This window comes from Bos javanicus, chromosome 14, assembly GCF_032452875.1.
Source record: "Bos javanicus breed banteng chromosome 14, ARS-OSU_banteng_1.0, whole genome shotgun sequence".
Taxonomy (NCBI): Eukaryota; Metazoa; Chordata; class Mammalia; order Artiodactyla; family Bovidae; genus Bos; species Bos javanicus.
Window position 1 is genome coordinate 36,775,215 of NC_083881.1, and position 13,522 is coordinate 36,788,736.

A 13,522-nucleotide genomic window follows, 5' to 3' on the forward strand; every position below is an offset into this window, starting at 1 on the left:
AGCCTCTTGATGAAAGTGAAAGTGGAGAGTGAAAAAGTTGGCTTAAAGCTCAACATTCAGAAAACGAAGATCATGGCATCTGGTCCCATCACTTCATTGGAAATAGATGGGGAAACAGTGGAAACAGTGTCAGACTTTATTTTTCTGGGCTCCAAAATCACTGCAGATGGTGATTGCAGCCATGAAATTAAAAGACGCTTACTCCTTGGAAGCAAAGTTATGACCAACCTAGACAGCATATTCAAAACCAGAGACATTACTTTGCCAACAAAGGTGTGTCTAGTCAAGGCTATGGTTTTTCCTGTGGTCATGTATGGATGTGAGAGTTGGACTGTGAAGAAGGCTGAGCGCCGAAGAATTGATGCTTTTGAACTGTGGTGTTGGAGAAGACTCTTGAGAGTCCCTTGGACTGCAAGGAGATCCAACCAGTCCATTCTGAAGATCAGCCCTGGGATTTCTTTGGAAGGAATGATGCTAAAGCTGAAACTCCAGTACTTTGGCCACCTCATGCAAAGAATTGACTCATTGGAAAAGACTCTGATGCTGGGAGGGATTGGGGGCAAGAGGAGAAGGGGACGACAGAGGATGAGATGGCTGGATGGCATCACTGACTCGATGGACATGAGTCTGAGTGAACTCCAGGAGTTGGTGATGGACAGGGAGGCCTGGTGTGCTGCGATTCATGGGGTCGCAAAGAGTCGGACACGTCTGAGTGACTGATCTGATCTGATCTGATCTGAAGCACTTCGTAAACAGCATGGTTCTTAGCCACCACTCTTCCATTCTGTGTCTGAAGAACACTTGTCATAACATGAATGTATATATTCAAATTATTCTTCATTAAAGTAAGTAAATTCACACTCAAGTTAATGTAAAATATTAAGAAATCATTTCACATACAGCCAAATTGTAAATGAAAAAAATAATGAACTGAAATCCGATGAAAAAGGTAGGAAGCCAAATGAAGACTTAAAATCTAAAAATCAATGGGTTAATTCAGGGGATGCTTTCTGGGTTTGCAGTTTCTTTAAGATGGTCATGTGATTGAAAGAAGACTGGTCTGTACTGAGACAAGGCCAAGTGTGCAGCCCTACACACTTTTACTCAAAGGGTGAGCTGAGTGTCAGGGAAACAGGTATCTTGATAATAAAAGAAACTCACTGTCCTTAAGTAGCTTTCACATGCATGTTTTCAATGGTCTCTCTTCTTTCTACATCCCCGCCATCCATCCTCTTTAACTGCTACCATCTGGTCCACTAGCAACTCACTGTCTCTCTTCTACCCTCTCTGATTCTGCATTTGTTCAGGCTAAGTTGCATTCAACTCTTGGTGACCCCATGGACTACAGCATGCCAGGCTTCCCTGTCCTTCACTATCTGCCTTATTTCATTATAACCTCACTTCAGAAAGAATGATTTTGGTTTTTATATTTTATAGCTTGACAGTCTGTCCTCAGATGATATTAAAAACAATGGCAAAAGCTTTATGTGTGTTATTGTTCATTTATGGTGTCATTTACAAAGTGAAAAAAGTCAAAGCAATGACAGGAAAATTAAATAAAATTAAATAAACTATGAATCTAACAAAGAAATATTTTATAATGTGGCCAGTAAGGACTGTTTGAAGATTATGTAGTAATATGGAAAAACTGTACACATGTAATATTAAGTAAAAAGGGCCAGAATAAAAAATTGGAATTATACTAAAATCACAACTCAAATAAAAATCCATGAAAATAGAGGATGATAGAAGAGAAGCTCTAAGAATAAAAATGGGTATGTTAAAATGGGTAAGCTATCAAATAATTGTTTTTATTTTTTTCTCCAGATTTTCTACAAAATTCAAATTATTTATTTTCATAATTCAGATATAAACTATAACTTTTCATTTTTAGTATATTCTAGTTCTTTATATTATAAAAATTTACTTCAAGAGTAATCAACAAGACCAATAACACTAGTTGAAAACTTATATATATTCTAGATATATATTCTAAAATTCCAATTATGTGTGTGCCATGTATAACTAGATATCTTTAAAGCTCCCTACAGCAGGAGAAAATATGAAAATCTGCATTTTCCACTAAAGAGAGTAACTGGCAAGAAAGAATTATATTCATTAGGCAGAAAAACCTCTACATTCAGCAGTGTTACTACAAATAAATATCCAACAAAAGAAAATGCTTCATCTTTTTTAGGCTGGCAAAGTGAATGAGTACTACACATTCAACACATACTTCATGAAAAAATAAATAAAAGCAGGAACCAAATGGGGTATGAGACTATCTTACTAATTTTTAGGTCCCTTTGGAGAAAGAAGTTTTCTTTTAATGCTATCTGATTTGTAGAAGGAAAGGTATTCATAATAATGTTTTTAAATGCCAGAATTCAAAGTCAGTGGGACTTTTCTGGTTAACAAACTCATTTCATCTGATGGCAATACAAGGTCTTCATTAGGCTGAATTCTCATTCAGAATTTCCCCTCACACCACTTCAATCAAACTAGAAATGAAACAAGGTTCTCTATTTAGGGTACAGAAGCTGGTTCCTATTGTAGAGACCTTGTTTATTTATATTGCTAAAACTTTCAATATTCTCATGAGCAATCTATGCTAGAGCAATAAAAGTTGTTTTTTTTTTTTAAAGTTAGTTCTTAAATTCTTTCTGGCAATGTTACTTGAAAACAGAAAAAAGTACCTACTGGTCAAACTGAATAAAAATTGCTAATTGAGATTTTAAAAAATTAAATCCCTTATGCAAAAAAAAAAAAAAAAGTTGTCAAGAAAGAGTTAGATTCACTAGCCAGAAAAATCTCTGTATTCACTAGTGTTACTTCAAATAAATATTCAACAAAAGAAAATCAAGTAGAAATAACCTACCTGACAGGAGGCATCTCGGTATCAGCATGCAGGAGTCTTCTACGAAACTCTAGTGGAGTGGAACTTACACTCTTTTGGCAATTTTGCAATCCTGGTAAATATGGCATTTTGACACATTCTTTGAATTCTTCTAGACCAAATGCTGTGGTGTATTCTAATTTAAAATAGTATTATAACCATCTGTATTATTTCTTGATTAAATGTATATAACTTCTTTTATACTAAATCAGTCATTAAGAAAATAAAATTAAGCTACTATAATTGAGCTAACATCTTTTCCAAGAGAATATCTTTCAATTCCTAGAATAGGGACAGTAGAGAAGAGCTCATTATGGGGCTAAATACTAGAAGAAGGAAGGAGAGCTTCACAGATCTCCCAGAGTCATCACTGTCCTCTGCCTTCATTATTTTGGTCAACCAGAATTCCCAGAACATTAGATACCTTCACATGGAAAAATAGCTTATTCTCCAAAGAAGACCTACAGATGGCCAACAAACACATGAGTAGATGCTCAACACCATTAATTATTAGAGAAATGCAAATCAAAATTACAATGAGGAATCACCTCACACAGAAGGCCATCAAAAAATCTACAAACAAAAAATGCTGGAGAAGTCATCGAGAAAAGAGAACTCTCTTACACTGTTGGTGAGAGTATAAACTGATACAGCCTCTATGGAAAACAGTATGGAGCTTCCTTAAAAAACTTAAAAAAAGAACCAGCAATCACCCTACTGGGCACATAACCAGAGAAAACCATAATTCAAAAAGATACAATGAACCCCAATACTCATAGCAGTATATAGTCAGGACATTAAAGCAACCTAAATGTCCATCAGCCATAAAAGGAATCAGCTATACATTCCTTTATATGGTATAAAAAGGAACTCAGCCATAAAAAGGAACAAAACAGTCATTTGTAGAGATGTGGATGGACCTAGAGACTCTATACAGAGTGAAGTCAGGAAAAGAAAAATATCATACATTAACATATGTATGTGGAATCTAGAAAAGTGGTATAGATGATCTTATTTGCAAAACAGAGACACAGACACAGAGAACAAATATATGGATACCAAGGGGGAACATGCGGGTGGGAGCAGTTGGGAGATTGGGATTGACACATATACCCTAGGGGGAGCCTGGTGGGCTGCCGTCTATGGGGTCGCACAGAGTCGGACACGACTGAAGTGACTTAGCATAGCATAGAATAAACAACTAATGAAAACATAGTGTAGAGCACAGGGAACTCTACTTAGTGCACTGGGGCGACTGGAATGGGAAGGATGTCTAAAAGGGAGGAGATGTATGGATATGTATAGCTGATTCATTCTGCTGTACAGTAGAAAATAACACAAAATTATAAAGCAAATTAATTTATTTAAATTTATGAAATTATTAAATTTATTTAATAAAAATTAGTTTTTAAAGAGTTTAAAAACACTTTCAAGAGTCTTACAGTATCTGGTACTTTAAATCTTTCCTTCTTCCTACTTTTGTGTGATAATCAAGAGGCACAAATATAGGATTATCTGAGCTAGCAATGAGAGAGAAAAGAATTCCATTTCAGGCACTGATTTCAATTTTCTCTCTGCAAAATTCCATACCAAACGTATAAAGAGCAACATCTGAAGTATCAAGATGGCTTCTTCGACTGACCTTGCACATCACTGGTAAAACAGGTTGTCAAAATGTTAACAACAACAAAATTCAAAATGATGACAGTGAGTGGAAAAAACAGATTAAGAGATTAAAGTTTTGGATGATTTTTAAACTTGGAGAATTATTTTTCAAGCTTTCTCTACTAAGTAAATCTAGCACAGAAATAGAAAGAGTATTTAATGGGACTGGAGTTATATGCTCAAAATGCTATTTTGCAACTTTTGATTTTTTTCTTTTGGAAAAAAATTAGTTTCTCTTCATCAAAAATCATAGAGTCTTTTTTCAGCAATTAGATGTGGAGGTAGGAGAACAGACACACTGGTGTCTTCTGAGCACCTTTCCTGGGACACTAGAGGCAACACTGACAAACACAGCAACACACAAAAAATGTCTGAATTTTGCTGTTTTCAAGAATTATATCTCCATCAATAAAGGGGAAGGCAGAATTCAGGGTAAATAGGAAATACAATTGTGTTTGAAATTAAGGGGGAAGCTTTACATTTGTATACAGCTTGACAGTTCTCAGGTTAGTCTTTAGTGAGCAACTATAAGATATAAGATACTTTCCACATAACTCACTCAAAAAGTAAAATTTTGGTTAGAATTATTAATACAAAAAGGTTCTGCTAAAGTTTTGGGTTTTTTTAAATATAAAAAACAACATGAGGTATTTAAAAATAAACACTACGCATAAAAAGAAGTATGATCCAACAGAGATACTACTACACTGATAACAAGCTTAGGTCTTCAGAATTTGTTTCTATCGTGATTTACAGAAATGCCTTCAGTAAGTTATTTCTAATCTGCTTCCATTTCTCTTTTCCATAAGCCTAAGGTATTATCCTTCTTACATAAATGTTACAGAAATTATTTAACATCTCTTGACTGCTTAAAAAGGTATATGTAAATACGTAAATGAGGCACAACTTCTACATTTTATTAAGTAAAATAAGTAAATATGGAAGTTACCTTTCCTCATCTTTTGTGTTTCTAACACTGCTTTCCTCCAACTACTCTCAAAAAGAAAACCACCACCAAGGGTATTTCTGGTGACATTAGAAGGCTCACATTTGATTTCAGGAGACAGCACTGGCATTTTTTCTTCTTCTTTCAACAGTGCTGATGAAAGTGAGATACTGCATCAGATTCACAACACAAAATACAAAAGGAAAAAAAAAGGTATTTCAGAAATTACATTTTTATAATTTGTTTTCCATCATATAAAGTAAATATTAATATAGATTTAAATGAAAAGTTTACTTATAACATGTAAATACAGACCCTTGGGAATTTAAAGCAAGAGGCCTTCAAGAATATAGCTAAAATAAGTTGTAAGACTTTTTTCTTCTAAATATTTGAATGAATCCTTTCAAATTCAAGGTTACAGGTATTTGGCAACATGAAACATTTAAAATCCAACAGCAAGCGTGTGTTGTCACTCAGTCGTGTCCAGCTCTTTGCGACCCCATGGACTGTAGGCCACCAGGCTCCTTTGTCCATAGAAATCTCCCGGCAAGAATACTGAAGTGGGTTGCCATTTCTTTCTCCATCAACAGCAAGTAATAATCTACAAGACAATGTAATGCTTAGGATTCTCTCAAAAATATTACCATTATGCACCATGACCAAATGCAGTTTGTCTCTGAGATGCAAGGATGGTTTGATATATCAAAATTGACTAATGATATATCACATTACAAAATGAGAGATTTTTTAAAGATTACACGATCATCTCAATAGATGCATGAAACTTTTGATAAAATTCAACATCTTTTCATGATAAAAACTTTGAACAAACAAGAAACTGAGAGAAATTATCTCAACATTAAAAAAGGCTATACATGAAAAGCCCACAGTTAACATCATAATCAAAGGTAAAAATTGAATGCTTTCCTCTAAGATCAGGAATAAGGTAGTGATGCCCAGTCTCACAACTTCCATTCAACGTGGCACTGGCAGTCCTAGCCTTAGCAATTAGAAAGAAAAGGCAACCAGATTTGAAAGAAAAAAGTAAAACTGTCCCTGTTTTCAGATGGCATGATCATATACAACTCTGAAGACTCTACCAGGAAAAAAAAAAACTTAGAACTAACAAAGGAATTCAGGAACGTTGCAGGATACAAAATCAAGAAACAAAAATCATTTGCATTTCTATACACTAAAAACAAACTATCTGCAGATTCAATGCAATCCTTATCAAAGTTCCAATGTAAAGCAATTCAAAATTGTAGTAAAAACAATTCAAAAATTCATATGGATTGTAAATCAATGAGGTTTGAACACTCATTCACAAAAATCAACCAAATATGGCTTAAAGACTTAAATATAAGACATGACCCTGTAAAACTCCGAAAAGAGAATGTAGACAAATCATTCTCTGACATAACTTGTAGCAATGTTTAAGTCGGTCTCCCACGGCAATAGAAACAAAAGCAAAAGTAAACAAACGGGACCTAATCAAACTTATAAGCTTTTACACAGCAAGGAAGCCATAAACAAAATGAAAAGGTAATCCGACGGGGAGAAATATTTGCAACTGATGCAAATGATGCAACTGACAAGGCTTAATTTCCAAAATATACAAACAACTCAGACAAGTCAATATCAACAAGACAAACAATCCAATTATAAAATGGGAAGACCACCTAAGTATGCGTTTTTCCAAAGATGACATACAAGTGGCCAAAATGCATATGAAAAGATGCTCAGTATCTCTAATTTTTAGGGAAATGCAAATAAAAACCACAATGAGGTATCACCTCACACCGGTCAGAGTGGCCATCATCAAAAAGTCTACAAATAGTAAATGTTGGAGAGGGTGTGGAGATAAGGGTACCCTCCTATACTGTCAGTGGGAATGTAAATTCGTACAGCCACTATGGAAGACAGTTATGCAGGCTCCTTAAAAAACTAAAAACAGAATTACCGTGTGATCTAGCAATCTCACTCCCGGGCATATATCTGGAGAAAACTAAATCGAAAAGAAAAGAAAACTCTAATTCGAAAAGAAAAGATCTCAGTGTGTATAATAGCAAAGACACAGAAGCAAACTAAATGCCCATTAACAAGAGGAATGGATAGAGAAGTTGTGGAACTTACATAGAGTGGAATACTATTTAGTCATAAAAAGAATGAAAGATGCCATTTGCAGCAACACGGATAGACCCAGAGATTATCACACTAAGTGTTAAAGTAAGTTAAAGACAAATATTATGCAATATCACTCTATGTGGAATCTAAAAAAGTACAGATGAACTTAGTTACAAAAAAGAAACAGACTCACAGACACAGGAAAAAAAAAAAAATCATGGTTACCAAAGGGGAAAAGAGGGAGGGAAAAATTAGGAATATGGGATTAACACATGCACATTACCATATATATACAATAAGGATTTACTGTATAGTGCAGGGAACTATATTCAATATCTTATAATAAATTAAAATGGAAAATAACTGAAAAAAGATATATATATATATACGTATAACCGAGTTACTTTGCTGAACACTTGAAACTAATATTATAAATCAACTATAGTTCAATTTAAATAAATAAAAATTAATATGGAACCACAAAGGACCCCAGATAACCAAAATAATCTAGAAAAAGAAGATCCAAAATAATCCAGAAAAAGAAGATGAAAGTTGAAGACATCAAACTTCCTGATTTCAAAAGATGTCACAAAGCTGAAGTGAGTAAAACAATATAACGCCAGCATACAGACAGACATATAGGGTAATGGAACAGAAGAGACTTCAGAAATAAACCCATACATATATAGTAAACTGATTTTTGACAAGAGTGCCAAGAATACACAACAGGGGAAGGATAGTCTCTTTAACAAATGGCATTGGGAAAACTGGATCTCCAAGTGCAAAAGAATGAAGTTGAACCCTTATCTTATACCATACAGAAAAATCAACCCATCAATACACAACATTCTTTTGAGTATGCTTCTGTTAAAGACACCTTGTTTAATATATATATTGTTGATGCATCAACACTGAAATCACAACCAATAGCACCAAAACTGAGGCCTGAAGAAGATTCTCTAACACACACATATTTTCTCTGTAAGATGCAGCATTGTCTTCCTGCACTTAGGAACAATATACAGCACTGGAGTACGACACATATAGTGAAATCAACAAAAAGCACAATAGTGTGAAAAATATGACCCTGAATAGACAGTGAAACAGAGAAGGCGATGGCACCCCACTCCAGTACTCTTGCCTGGAAAATCCCATGGACGGAGGAGCCTGGTGGGCTGCAGTCCGTGGAGTGGCGAAGAGTCGGACATGACTGGGCGACTTCACTTTCACTTTTCACCTTCATGCATTGGAGAAGGAAATGGCAACCCACTCCAGTGTTCTTGCCTGGAGAATCCCAGGGACGGGGAGCCTGGTGGGCTGCTGTCTATGTGGTCACACCAGAGTTGGACACGACTGAAGCGACTTAGCAGCAGCAGCAGCAGACAGTGAAAAGGACACTTGTTTGTAGTGTGAGGTGAAACAAGACAGAGTTTGACCTCCACTAGGAATTACATGTCAACCAACCCCAATTTTTGCCACTCTGCACATTTGCAAATGAGCAGGAATGCACAAATATCGATTTTGGAATTACAAATTAAGCTTTAATGAGTGGGAGAACTAGCCAATGATGGGATCCATGAATAATGAGGATTGACTGGAATTCATTGCGGTAGTATGCCAAGGGGCAGGAATATTTCAGATGGGGTAGTAGAGGCGGCTTCCTAGATGAGGTGATCTCGAGCTGAGATCTGAACAGGCAGGAAGTAGCCAGAGATGTGTGAAGATGATGAGTGAGTGAGAGCACTCGTCACGTAAAGTGAGTACAAAGGGCCCACAGACCAGAATGAGGTTGGCACGTTCAAAGGCAGAAGATGTGTGTTCAGCACCTCTGCTGTCTATCAGACATCACCCACATGTGGCTACTGAGCACTTGAAATGTGGCCAGTTGGAACTGAGATGTGCTGTGAGAGATACACACCCGATTTCAAAGACTACACGAATGCAAAAACATCTCATTAAGAATTTTCATGTTGATTTTATGTTAAAATGACAATTGTGGATATGTTGAATGAAATACAATAGCCCGCTACGTGTTTTAGTATATGCACTGGAACAAAGAAACAAGTGTCCGTTCATTTACCTATTTTCTACAGCTTTCTTTGGCCTACAATAAGCCCGGCTGAGTAGCTGCAACAGTGGCCCATAAAGTCTAAAATATATACTATATATATTTTACTAGAGTTGGTCAGCCCCTCCTCTAATTCATTCAATAAGCCTTTACTGAGTACTTACTAGGTGAAATTTCTGAAACGTAAATTATATATGCAACAGGAATTCTATTCTCTTTTCAAATGGATTATATCTTGGGGTTCATGCATCTATTTTGGAGGCCATAGCTATAACAGTGGGAGCTGTTGAAGGATTAGGCCTAAAGATTTTTAAATGTTGCTTTAACTTGAGCAATATTAGAAGGCAGATGGGAACGAGAAGGTCAATGAGGAAATTACTGCAATTGTTCAGGTGAATGGTAGTGAGCGTTCACAACAAAGAAAAAGCAGATGAGGACTTGACTATCTGACTTCTTCTACCTTTGGATATGATAGGCATTCTCCACAACTGAAAAAATACCAAACTGAGCTCCAGCTTACAGAGAGAAGGAAGGGAAAAGGGAGAGGCGTTCTCCCTTTCTTTAAAGCTACTTCTGGGAAGTCATACACACAATTCTACTTATATCCCATTGGTCAGAACTTAGCCACGTGGACACGCTGAGCTGTAAAGGGTCATGAAAAATGTCATCCGCTCTGGGCATGATGTACCCAGCTTAAAAATCAGGGGTCCTTTTACTAGAAAGATGAAGGAATAGGCGCTGTGAGTAAACCTTAGCAGGCCTGCCACACTGGCTAAGGCAAAGTAACAATTGAAAAATGAGAACGTGTCATTACTTCCCTCCAAGTCTGATAATATAATGGGCTTCCCTGGTAGCTCAGATGGTAAAGAATCTGCTTGCACTGTGGGAGACCAGGGTTCGATCTCTGGGTCGGAAAGATCCCCTGAAGAAGGAAATGGCTACCCACTCAAGTATTCTTCCCTGGAGAATCCCATGGACAGAGGAGCCTCATGGGCTATAGTCCTCAGGGTTGCAAAGAGCTGGACACGATGGGGGAATGAACATACACACAAGTCTGATGATGTAACACAGGAACTATTCGGCAATGGTCCAGCAGAATATGAGCAGTACACTGCTTTAATTCTCAAACAAGAATCTCAGTACAGATGACAGGAAGGTATTTTTACATATAGAAACAAATGATAGCTGCTATTATCATAATCATCATGATTCTTATTATTATAGGTCAAGAACCAATTAATACCTGGAGTCCAGGAGGCACTGCTTGACTCAGTGACTCTTCCGCTTTACCCTTCTGGCTAAGTGTGCAGTCTTAGATCTTTTCCTGTTCTTAGTCACACTGTCCCATTCTTGCCTTATGGTTTTCATCCCTTCATCTCCTTAAATACTGTAACATTTTTTTCCAAGATGTGTATTATTTTCAGTTTTTCAGCACAGATCTCCCATTTGCTGCATCCACTGGGTCTTGTGGATTCCTTGTATGATTTATAACCTTTGACTGCAAGCTCATTATTTTTTAAAAGTTTTGGGCTCTACCGGGCCTCCAATGTGGTGTGTAGGCTTCTCTAGTTGTGGCTTGCAGGCTTAGCTGCATGTGGGATCCTTGTTCCGCTACCAGGGATTGAACCCGAGTTCCCTGCATTGGAAGGTGGGATTCTGGTTTGTTTGCTTTTTCGGCTGTGCTGGGTCTCCCTTGCTGCGTGGTTTTCCTCTAGCTGCAGCGAGCAGCGGTTACTCTCTAGTTGTGGCGCACGGGCTTTTCATCGTGGTGGCTTCTCTTGTTGCGGAGCATGGGCTTCAGAGCTGCCAGGCTTCAGTAGTTGTGGCCCCTGGACTTGAGAGCACAGGTTTAATGTGGTACACCAGCTTAGTTGCTCCAGGGCATGTGGGATCTTTCCGGACCAAAGATTCAATACCCGTCTTCTGCATTGGCAGGCGACTCTACCACTGGGTCACCAGGGAAGCCCCTACAAGCTCATCTTTAGAGAGATTGCTATCTCCAGGACAACAGTGCTCCCTGAGCTGTGGAAACTGCTATACATCTCTCCGTATGCTCTCAAATGGTCTGTGCCTGGCCCTGGGTTTCAGAGGTATCAGGTCAGTCAATACACCAATTTCTTCTACTGTGGTCCCTGAACCACGTGATAATGTGACTTCACAATAAAAACCATTTTGTGAGGAAGCTAAGTGACAGGGAGAGGCCACCATAGAAAGGTTCCATGTGATATCCACAGCTAAGGTCTCGGTCCACAGCCAGGATCAGCCACCAGATGGAGGAGTGAGCCTGCCTGCAGGTGTTCCCAGACCTAAGCCTTCAAATCTTCCATGCGAGGCCCCAGACATGGCGAAGCAGAGGCAAGCTGTTGCCGCCATATCCAAATTCCGGCACGGTCCCACAGCATCTGTGAGCACAATAAAGGGCTGTTTTGTACCATTACGTTTTGGAGAAGTTTGTGATGCAGTCATGGTAACTGGAACAGGACTCCTTTGTGACTCTCAGCTCCCAGCAGATGCTCAGCACTGCCTTCCTGTGTGAGCTTTCCTTCATTTCTGCCACCTGGGGATTTCCTCCTTTTGGTTCCTAGCTCAGCCACATGCCCATAAATGATCTTAATACACTTTACCCCTCATTTGAAATACAGGGAAGCCAAGTGGAGTCTCTTCCATGTCCGCTTCCTCTGCCACATTGGCCAGAAGTTCCCAGAAAAATGTTTCAAACAATGACATGAAGAACTGAAGAATTTAATTTCTTTTGTATGTAAAGATACTTAAAAGTCAATAAGCAAGTGAAGCCCAAGACAGTGTGTTAATTAAAAAACCAGATAACTCGTTACAGGAAAAAAAAAGAAAAACCCATACATGGCCAATAAAGGTTTGACCTCACTAATATTCAAATAAAAGCAAAATAACATAATGAGCTATGACTTCTGTCCTGAAAATAGTACAGACTTTTTTCTCTACTACTAGACAGTGTAAGATGGGGTTCAAGGAAGCAGGTACTCTCAGAAGATTTCACTGTGTTAGTGTGATATTTCCAGAGAGAAACCTAGCCATACTTATGTCTTTATAATTTTATATATTTTGGGCTTCCCAAGAGCCTCAGATGGTAAAGAATCTGCCTGCAATGCAGGAGACCAGGTTCGATCCCTAGGCTGGAAGATTCCCCTGGAGTAGGAAATGCAACCCACTCCAGTATTCTTGCCTGGAGAATCCCATGGACAGAGGAGCCTGGCAGGCTACAGTCCATGGGGTCGATTTTTTTTTTTTTTAATATACGCTGGACCCAGAAATCCCACTTCCAGTTTATCCTAAAGGAATGATCAATGATACATGCAAATATTTACCTTCAAGGACGTCAAATCCAACAATTTTTTATAACAGAAAAGCAAAAAGACTGAAAACAGCCCAACATCAAAGAGTAGATGGTAATATTACCTTTATTTTTAGCTTTGATTAAACCAAAATAATCAAATGAACTTAAAAAAAGGCAAGCTGTGGATTTATTGAGAAAGCTAGTTGCTTATGTATCCACAATGCCAGTCACTGTGTTAGGAGTTGAAATACAAAAATGAATAAGATGCAAAGTGTACACTCTACTCAGGGGAACAGTAAATGAACGATTACAGTTCATTATGATACACATTGATGATAAATCTATGCTTAGATTGTGTGGGACAACAGAGCTTTTGCTGACCTAACCAAATTAGGGCAGTAGGAGAGTTTTGCTTTGGTTTTTTTCTTAATCATTTATTGATTGTTGGCTGTGCTGGGTCTTCCTTGTTGTGCGGGCTTTCTCTAGTTGTGGGGAGTGGGGGCTACTCTC

General features: G+C 37.8%; 1 protein-coding gene across 6 annotated transcripts in view; it reads right to left on the reverse strand.

Annotated features, from left to right (window-relative positions):
• C14H8orf89 (chromosome 14 C8orf89 homolog) overlaps positions 1 to 13,522 on the reverse strand; it is a 30,242-nt gene that overhangs the window by 11,575 nt on the left and 5,145 nt on the right. For 4 of the 6 annotated variants that reach the window (XM_061438992.1, XM_061438990.1, XM_061438991.1 and 1 more), the window contains exons 2-3: positions 5,511 to 5,677; positions 2,879 to 3,032 (exon numbers count right to left, since the gene is read on the reverse strand). In XM_061438992.1, coding sequence (XP_061294976.1) covers positions 2,879 to 3,032; positions 5,511 to 5,637 — 281 coding nt within the window. In that variant the 5' untranslated portion in view covers positions 5,638 to 5,677. Of the gene's footprint in view, positions 1 to 2,878; positions 3,033 to 5,510; positions 5,678 to 10,942; positions 12,102 to 13,522 lie in introns of those variants that run through there. The other 2 variants (XM_061438988.1, XM_061438989.1) reach the window with 2 other exon arrangements.